Source organism: Tupaia chinensis, unplaced genomic scaffold (assembly GCF_000334495.1).
Source record: "Tupaia chinensis unplaced genomic scaffold, TupChi_1.0 Scaffold148234_1, whole genome shotgun sequence".
NCBI classification, from domain to species: Eukaryota; Metazoa; Chordata; class Mammalia; order Scandentia; family Tupaiidae; genus Tupaia; species Tupaia belangeri.
In genome coordinates this window covers 5,524,939-5,535,119 of record NW_006208084.1, presented here as the reverse complement: position 1 = coordinate 5,535,119, position 10,181 = coordinate 5,524,939, and the positions used below count along the sequence as shown (strand labels likewise).

At 43.6% G+C, this 10,181-nt stretch overlaps 1 protein-coding gene across 1 annotated transcript in view; it reads right to left on the bottom strand.

The window, feature by feature from the left end:
• NUAK1 (NUAK family kinase 1) overlaps window positions 1–10,181 on the bottom strand; it is a gene marked incomplete at its 5' end in the record, with an annotated part of 82,572 nt that overhangs the window by 7,466 nt on the left and 64,925 nt on the right. Inside the window, 1 exon segment of the mRNA XM_006170363.3 lies at window positions 1,795–1,914. Coding sequence (XP_006170425.2) covers window positions 1,795–1,914 — 120 coding nt within the window.

The following is a 10,181-nucleotide window of genomic DNA, read 5'->3' as shown; positions in this document are numbered from 1 at the left end:
GAGGCATACAACAGCTCAACAGCTTCTTCAGAGGCCTTGCCCTAGGGATGAAGTAAGACTAGGATGCAGCTCATATTCCTTATTCTAATCCAGGAATTAATCCTGTCTGCACCTTCTTCAAATGGACCAGGACTTACAAATGGAAATGCTTTTAAGAGCCAAGCAGACACCAAACAAAAACAACCAAAGAAAGAATTTGGGGTTCAACACAGAGTGTCAGGGATAGAGACCAACTGTAGAGTCCAGCCATCTATCGTAGGCAGGCGACCTTTCCTTGGCTAACTGCTGCCATGGACCAACAGAGGCCTGGCTGGCACTGCTAGATCCTTTGGTTTTTCAAGAGAACTCAGAAAACAGACTTTAATGTGACATCTCCCAATTATTAAATGTTTGTCCAATTTTTTTTTTTTATAAAGGCTAACGTGACCAAATAAAGCCTGTCTGCTGGTCAGATCACAGGCTGCCAGCTTGTAACCTCAGTAACAGATCATCGAAGATCAAAGACGGGTTTATTATAAGACACGTTCATTATCTAGGATAAACTTACAGTGTCAACTTTTTACTATTTTGTAAATTCACGCCTATTCCCCACTCCTCATTCTTATTTTTAAAATTCTCTCTTCACTGTAGTGGGTAGAGATTCCTGGCATCTTTCTCTTCATCCTCCAGCCCTGCCACCAAACACTTTCAAACAGATAAACATTTGCAAGAAAATAGTTCAACACTTGGAGCAGCTGCCATTTAAAGAAGATGGAGTGGATGAATCTCTTTGCAAAGAAACCATCTTTTTAAAAGAGAACACTCATAACTCATTCATGTTCAAAAGAACATTTCTACATGCACATATCTTACAGTGGCCCTGAAAGCTTGAGGAATACAGATAAACGCATTTCTCATGAACTAGAAGATGTCATTAAAATGTATTTCCTTCAGTCAAATATACATGCCGTCAAAAAGATACTACAGGGTCAGGGTGTTTTTTTGTTTGTTTGTTTATCTGCTTTTTTTTGTTTTGTCTGTTCTGATATAATAGGAAATACCTACTATCCAAATCCAGAGACATTATTAACTAAATGAGGATGTACTCATACTGTAACACATTATGTTGGGACCAGTAGAGGGCACAATGGTTATGTCACTGGACTCCCATATGGCTGACCACAGTTCGAGTCCCAGACCCAGTGACTGAAAACTCACACCAGCACGTGTGCATGCATGCCCAAGATCCCAAGAGAATGGAGAAGAGATTGCAGTGTGGCCATCCCCCTTTCTCATTTTCTGTTTCTCCATTTGTCTCTGTCTCTCTGACAAAGTGCACATGCCCTACAGCAAAAATCTCTCTTAAAAAATAATAAAACAGTAAAATATTATGTTATCGATAAAAATCATTTTTAATAATAGTGAATTGGGGGAAATGTCACAATATAATTTTTATTAATAAAAGGCACACACATGTATATCTTGGTTTTTGTTACCTTGATCTCAATTATTTCTGAGATGCAGAGATCTACATTGGAAGCAATCTAATACAAAAGTCACAAAAATATTAAATGGCTACCCCCCATACGTAGATTGCAGGTAACTCTATTTTCTCTTTTAGGCTTTTCCAAATTCCTTCCTAGGCATATATATTACTGCATTTACAATCATATGGGGAAAAGTTTTCTTTGCTTGACTTTCTGGCATTTTGTTTTTTCAGAATTTTCTGAAGCCAGTTCTCATCTTGCCTTCCTCTTCTCCCCCAACGCTCCCACAGCCCGGCTCAGACACATACACACGAGGCCACGGACTCACCTCTGGCCCTCGGTAAGGCCTCCCATTGACAATTTCAGGAGATGCATAGAGTGGGCTCCCGCAAAACGTTTGCAAGAACTTGTCCTTCTGGTACAGGTTGGAAAGCCCGAAGTCAGCAATCTACAAAGAGAGGCAAGACCCGGAGAGACTTGTTAGCATTCCAGACAGCATCTGCGTTGGATCAATTCACACCACACAGCACACAGAGCGGACAAGGGGCACCTGGGTGGGTCTGCCGGGGGCCACCGCTCTCTCTCCAGTCCTGGGCCTCGCTAACAAGATCATTCAACACAGCCAGGCCAGTGTTTCCCAGCTGCAGTCCTTACCACCCACCACAGGTTCTGCCATCTCTGCACACTACATGTACTGTGAGGGGACATCAAACAGTTCATGACAAATGGAATAAAAGTACAAGTTTATTTGGATGCAAAACAATTTTGAAATCCATGCATGGTTTTTTTCATAAAACGCATTTTCCTAAACTTTTCGAAGACTTCCTCACATTGTGTATTTAAATGACTCTTTCAATGACTCTCTATCTTAACCTGGATTTAGACTTGCCCTGAAAAATAACATCCACTCAATGTTAAAGTATATCACTATTCATTCAAAACCTGTCCCTCCGTGGCCTACCCAAAAATCATATCCACAGAGGCGTGCATATCACACAGTGGAAAACCCTGACCCATGCAGTTGACACCACGAGCTTTTTATCCTCCCGCACTCTGATTAGAACTGCATTTGGCTTGCCTTATGACCCAAGATTAATTGGACCCAGAGCCCTGGGTTTTGAGCCCAAACTCTGCCACTAGCCATCTGTGTGACATTAAGCAGGTCACTTAACAGCCTCAATTTGCCCACCAGAAAATAGGAACCCATGGTTCCTACCCTGTTCTAGCTCATAGGATTATTTTAAGAATAATAAGGATGGGCCATTAGGTAGTGTGGTTAAGGTACTGGACTCCTACATGGCTGATGGCAATTCAAGTACCGGACCAAGCAGTTTGAAAATCATGCCAAGCACAAGTACGTGTGTGGCCAAAATCCCAGGAGAAAAATGGAGGAGAAGAAATTGTGGTGTGGCCATCCCAACTGGAGGGTGATTTCTCACTTTCCTTCCCACTATCTCTCTTGGTCTCTCTCTAGTAAGTACATGTGCCCTATGGCAAAAACCCTTAAAAAGAAAAAAATAATAATAATAAGGGGAAAAAATCAAGATGAAACCATAAATGCAAAAGTGCTTCATAACCTAGAAATTTCAGGTAAATGTTTTACCTAAACTTGCTTCGCTGTATTGCCCACTCCTTGAAATTATTCTCTTCTCCTTTGGTTTCATTATTTGTATTTATTTATTTAGAGACAAGGTCTTATTATGTTTCCTGGGGCTGGTCTTGAACTCACAGCCCTCCTACCCCTGCTTCCTGACTAGTTGGGATGACAGATGGGTACCACTGAGCATGGGTTCTTTGGTTTCTTAAAGTATTTTATTATCTTTTACGGCAATACTTTTACACATATATGTATATACACAGCTATCTGCATACATAGACATACATGTGTGCATTTGCTTTTCCTGTCAGACTCTGAACCCCCAAGGCCATAGGCAGGTCCTACACCTTCCCCTTTATATTGGGTGGTTGGAAAAGTCATGACACGTTTTCATAGAAAAACAGAAAAATTTTTCCAACAGTCCAATAGCTTCCATCTCTTTGCACCTGCCCCCACCCAAGAAACACTCATCACTAGAAAAGGCATTATATTTTGAAAATCACAAGATAATAGATAATGTAAAATAAAAATAAACTTATTATCACTGATTGAACTTCCAGTTATCAGGCATTATGCTAAGTGCTTTACATTGGCTAATCTAATCCTATCAAAAATGCCATTTACACATTGTCAAATGTGACTGTTCATAAACTGTACCCCCAAAAAATAATTAAAATGGGGCCAGGAGGTGATGTGGTGGTTGAAGCATTGGACTCCCACAAGGTCAACTATGGTTCAAGTTCTGGAGCCAGTGGCCTGAAAAATCATGCTGGGCACATGTATGTGCATGCCTAAAATCCTGAGAATGGAGGAGAAGGGGTTGCAGCGTGGCCATCCACCCGGGGAGTGATTGCTCACATTCCTTCTCTGTCTCTCTCCAGCAAGCGCACACACTCTATGACAAAAACCTAAAACAAAAAAATTTTTTTTAAATAAAAATAAAGAGAACATAATAATAGAATCATCCATTTTCTTATGGATTACTTTATCTTTTTTTTTTTAATTCCATTTAACAGACAAGAAGTTGAGACTCAGGAAGATGAGTTTATTCATCTAAGAAGACATAACTAGCAAGGAGCAATGTAAACCCTGTGTCTGTCATGCTTCAGACCGCTGCACCGCCCTGCGCCTCGGTAATCTGCATATTTCCCTCCAGCCTAAACCTTACAAGCTGAGCCCTGTGTGTTCCTGCCATCCCCCATGATGATTTCCATTTGAGGCTTATAAACAGGCGGGATGATTCACATGCCAGAGAGCAGCCCACTGAAGCTCTGGTTTGAATGCAGCCCCTAGAATGAGCCTATTCTGTAAAAGTCGTCCCTGAATGAATGGAATGTCATTGAAAGCAGCTGGTGTACAAGCGCTCTCAGAAAACGCATTCTCGGGGCTCAGATTGCACTTAATTGCCCTGAATTCCACTTTCTTATCGAGGCCCCTGACTCACTGGCAGGAAGCTGGTTGGAAGCTTTATGAAGTGTGCCCTGTCAATCAGAAGAGGAACAGAATGACTGCAGCCCAGGGACATCCCAAGAAGTCCCCAGACTTTGCTCTTCCTCTGGCTGCCGCTAAGAACTGACAAGGCTCAGAAAAATATATCCCCTTCCCACCGGCAGTGTCTGCAGCACCTGGGGCTCCGTACGAGCTCCCTAATGCGTGTGTGTGAGAAAGGCATCCACTGCGCGCCCACGTTCACACGCTGCTTTGCTGGCTTTCTGGAAAGGCGTGTCTATGTTATGGCCCTCTTCCATCCTTACAGACTGATGTTTATCAGCCTCTCCCAGTAAAACTGTCATTGCCGCTGACACAAGATTAATAGAAATCGAGATTAGCCCATGTTCTTGGCACTTCAGCGGAAAAGCAATATTAATCAACACACACGCACGTGCGTGCACACACATATAGATGTCAAACCTGGAGCCATTCAAACTTGGTCTTCAGCTCTAAGACTTAATGCCATATGGCTCTTATACCAACTAAGGATAAGAGAGGAAATAGCTACTGGTTATGAACCCGCTCAGAAATCTCAGTTTTCTCAACCATGAAATGGGGGTAGGAGGAGTCTCTAACTCTGTCATGAAAATTATGTGACATAAAAGTGGCATGGAGGTTAAGGTGACCGGATCCTACATGACCAGCTTCATGGTTCAAGTGCCAGACCCAGAGGCTTGAAAATCACGCCAGACATGTTGTGTGTGCGTGCCCAAAACCCAAAGAGGAGAATGAAGGAGAAGGGACTGCTGCATGGTCATCCCCCTGGGGGGGGGTGATTTCTCACTTTGCCTCTCTCTCCCTGTCTCTCTTGGGCAAATGCATGCACCCTATAGCAAACTAAAAACAAAGTGAATGAATGAACAAAAGAAAAAAAGAAGAAAAATATGTAAAATGCTGACACAGAATGGACAGAGACGGGGCTCAAAAGACGTTTTTTTCTCTCCTTTAAATCCAGATAGATAGTTAATTCACTCCATGATATTTGAAATAGTTTAGCCCAATACCAAGAGCTGGTGAAGGAACAGAGTGTTAGGTGCCAAATAGTCACAGAATTATATAACTTTGAATCACAAAATGAAAAATTCATTCCTTTCTGGATTCTCTTTTAGTCTTTCAAGTTAAATTAAGGAGATGGTCTCAGTTGGGCATGGGAGTGTCTTTAACATCTCATTTATGAGAGGGAGCAGGCCTTGGGCTCAGAGCCTACAGCAGAGACCAATATCAAGCTGGAATTTAATAACACCAATACACTATTTAGCTTCAATTACATTTATTTTTGAGCTTATCTTCTATTCATGGCAACTGACACTGATTTTTTCCATTTAAGGCTATTATTTAGGGCTTCTTTTCAAAACAAATATCACTTTAGAGAGTGACTTGAACTAAATGAAACAGCAAAGAGGGTATTAGGAAAAGGCCCAAAAAATCATAAAAAAAAAAGAAAAAATGAAATTTAGAAAATATTGGTTTTAAACATAATAAAACAAAAAAATAATTTTGATCTGAAAGAGCCCTAAGAGACACTATTCCTGTCCCCTTGCCCTGTAAGTGAAGTAACTGAAGTTTCAAGGACATAAAGTTTTGCTGAAGGTCACCTCTAGCAAAAAGCAGGAGAGCTTGCAGGTCTTTCCCGAGAAGTTTAATTTCTCTGTAACAGAACATCAGGTGGCTATCAACAGTGACTTTCCATCAAGGGACAATCAGACTGTGCTTTTAAAACAGAATTTTGCCAACACTCTGCTGAGCTTTGGAGGAAGGTACCCAGCTGGGATTTTTTGCTGGGGGTGGGGAGTCGGGTATGACACTTCTGCACTGTGCTGTTCAATTCAGCCTTGACTCTGAAAAGGAATTCAGGAAACCAAGAAAGACTCGGGTCCTTAATTTTTGGAGTTTTATGTTATCGAGTTTTTCTAGAGGCGTGCCTTGCTAAATGAAAATCTGAGTGAGCAAGATAAATTCGGAAGTGATTACTCACATTTCAAAAGGATTAACCTCACTATACCACGGATGAACCTTGAAGACATTATGCTATGTGACATAAACCAGACACAGAAGAACAAACATTGTATGAGCGCATTTATTCGAGGTCCCTGGAGCAGTCAAATTCATAGAGACAGAAAACAGAATGGTGGTTGGCAGAGGCTGCAGGGAGGGGGCTCGTTATCGTTTAATGAGTACACAATTTCAGTTGGGAGGATGAAAACATTCTGGAAATGGATGGTGGTGATGGATGTACAATAATATGAATCTATGCTATGTATATCTTATCACCATTTAAAAAAATGATGAACCTTAGATCTCTGTAAAGGAGCTCACCCGACGAAAAAGAAAGTGTCAGCTTGTTGATCGTAACCACCAGGAAAGGATACTGATGACTAGGACAAGAATTAGCAATGGCCTGACTGTCACGTGCTGTGTCTAAGAGGAAGTGGGGTATACTCTACACATTGCAGGTTTCGGGGCCTGGAGAACCTGTGGCTAACCTTGGCCTGGTGGTTACTGCGTTACTAGCAGGACCTGCCAAGTTCCTCAACTTCCTCATCTGCAAAATAAGATTCACAGTGAAACCTACATGCCAAAGAGGCTGAGAGGATTGGGGAATACACATGTAAAGCCCCTGGAATAATTCTGGGCCCAGCAGACTATAAATTACAGCCCTGGTGAGAATGTTGATGGTTGACAACTGTTAGGCAAGGCAAACCTAGAACTGGAAGCACTGAGTGCTGCCCATGAAGGCGCCTGGAAGTTACTCTCACCCACTTACCAGACAGGCATGGCCAGAATGAGAGGCCACATCAGATGATGGGAAAAATAAGAAGCTTAGGAGTTGAGGACTTGAGTTCGAATGTCTTTAGACCCTCTTCCCAGGATCCACCCCAAGGCACTGAGTGAGTCCCTCCCATTCATCTGGCCCAGGGACCTGCAGCATCGGAGATTCTCAGACCCCACCCCAGGCCTACAGAATCAGACTCTGCCTATAACAAGAACCTCCAGAGAATTCACTTGCACATTAGCCATTCTGAGCCTGAATGTGTTCCTACGTAAAATGGAGTTGATGATAATCCTGTAACTTGCCTGGATGGTATAAAACCAAATGAAATTATATATGGAAAATGTTTGCACCATGCCTAGCACACATAGGCCTTCAATAAATGTTAGTTATTACTACCTTAACCTCTCTGAGTCTCCATTTCCTTTACTGAAAATGAAATGGCAACAGCACCAACCACACAGCGTTGTGATAATCAAAGTCAGATGAAATGAGATAATAAAAGCAACAGCAGAATTGCTATGTGCAGGCATTGTTCTGAGAGCACTGCATAAACTAAGGTAGCGAATTCTCCTGAGACCCTATGAGGAGGCTTCCGTTACTCTCCCTCTTCTACAGCTGAGGAAACTGAGGCACTGGGTGGTAACGTGGCTGGTCTGAGGTGTCAGTGGAGAGCTCTCTGGGCTGCAAAGCTCTACCCGAAGGGGAGTTACTGCTCTGAGGGCAGACAGGGGAACAGGCTCTCTGCGTAACCCCGGGAAGACAGCAATTCCATCAGGGAAGACACACTCCATAACTCCTTTCCGGCCCTGGAGCTAATTGCTGCTGCTTCGCCCCTGACAGCCTCACTCCTGAGTTATCTGGAAGCGAAGGTAGGGAGTGGAACAAGGGGCAGAAGAGAGTGGGGCTGGCTTTCATCTTAAGATCTAAGCTCACGAGTCTCTGAGAGACAGGAAATTGCCAACCAGAAGCAATATGGGAAGCTCTTAACTGAGCCGTGTCCAAGAGAGGCCCCCCCAGGGAAGCTGATGCACAGCCGGTGCGGCTCACTGCACACACAGCCCTGGCCACCCAACATGGCTGCCCTTGGAAGGCCTGTCCCAGGGACAGCCTGTCTGCAAGCAGGGTAAGGCACGTAATGCGGGAACCCAAACGTAATTTAGGGAAAAGGAGGTGGGAGCAGCAGAGGGTAGAATTTATCAGGTGTCTGGTCTTTGGTATCAAATCACTGGGTTTATAGCTAATTTGACTCTAAAGTCAAATTGATATAGTAGCTGTGAGAAACTGCTCATCTGTAAAATTGGGGTCATCAGACGCACCCTGGTAGAGACATTCAATAGACCAACTGAAGTGAGGAGTGTGGGAAGTCTGGCCTGGGCTCTGACCCATAGCATGAGCTCAAAAAATGCTTCTTCTGGGAACCAGCAGTTAGCGTAATGGCTATGTCGCTGGACTCCCACATAGTCGACCGCGGTTCGCGTCCTGGACCAGGTGGCTTAAAACTCACACCGGGTGCGTGGAAGTGCGTGCCCAAGATCCCGAGAGGAGAATGGAGGAGAAGGGATTGCGGCGTGACCATCCCCCTGGGGGGTGATTTCTCGCTTTCTGTCTCTATGTCTCTTTCTGTCTGTCTGGCGTGCGCACACGCCCTATAGTGAAAACCTCTCCAAAAAAAAAAAAAATGTGACTTCTCTTTTCTAATCTACGTGACTTGTTATCATGATTGTTCCTTCCCCTTGAAAATTATCATCACATTCATTTCCTTCAAATTCCTACCCATCCTTCAAAATCCACTTTAATTACCACTTCCTCCATGAAGGCTTTCTGGCCCATCCAGCTGGACAAACCCTACTCAGCACTTCCATAACACATTACACAGGGTCATGAAGCTGTGCCAAGGGATGGAGATCAGAGAAGGCTTCCTGGAAGAAGAGGCATTCAAGCAGAGCCCCAAAGGAGGAGTACACAAAGAGTAATGGGAAGACCATTCCAGACAGAAGGAACCATGTGTGCCAAGGTTTCCTGAGCCAGAGAAAGCTTGGGGGACGTGAGGGACGTGAGGCCTTACATGCAGAGGCCTCCTTTCACCCCCACCTCTTTTTTCCATCCTCGCCCTGGGTGGATTTTCTTCACCATCAGACAGGTGTAGTCTGTCTGTATTTGTTTAGTACTTGTGTCCCCAACTGGATCCTAAGGCCATTAGGGTGGGTACCATATCCTCTTCCCTTATCCTTGCATCCTTCTCAGGGCTCATTATCACTTTTGATTTAACAACTGCTGGATTCTGAATTTCAAGAGGGTAGAGACTTGGTCTTCCAGCTCACTACTAAATCCCCACCAGAGAGCTAAGTACACAGTAAGAACTTAATAAGTACTTCTGACTGAATAAATATTGCCCATGGTAGTTCTTTAATTGTTCAGTGAATAAATGCAGGAATGGATGAGTGTATGCTGATATATATGGAGATATGCATGCACACCCATATATACACACACACAAATGGATAAATGAATAAATAAGTGAACTGATTAATGCAAGAGCACAGAAGTCTCCCATTCATAGAATCAAAGCCCAGAGGCCCATGATCCCATGCTGCCCGACTTGGTCCTGTTAAGCTTCAGAGATTTCTATCTCATCTTGGCCTTGGCCATTCAAAGCTTCTTTTCTTATCCTCAGCAGCCGCGTTTCCATTGTCATAAGGGGCAACAGGCCATCTCCCCTAAGCCCCTCTACTCTGAGCCCTGAGAGCTCACCAGATTCCCAGCCTTTTTGGAAGAGGTCAGCTGACCCTGATGCCTGGACCTCTTCTCATTGTGCGGCATTTTTACAGGAGCCTGCTATGGGAATTGTCGGCAT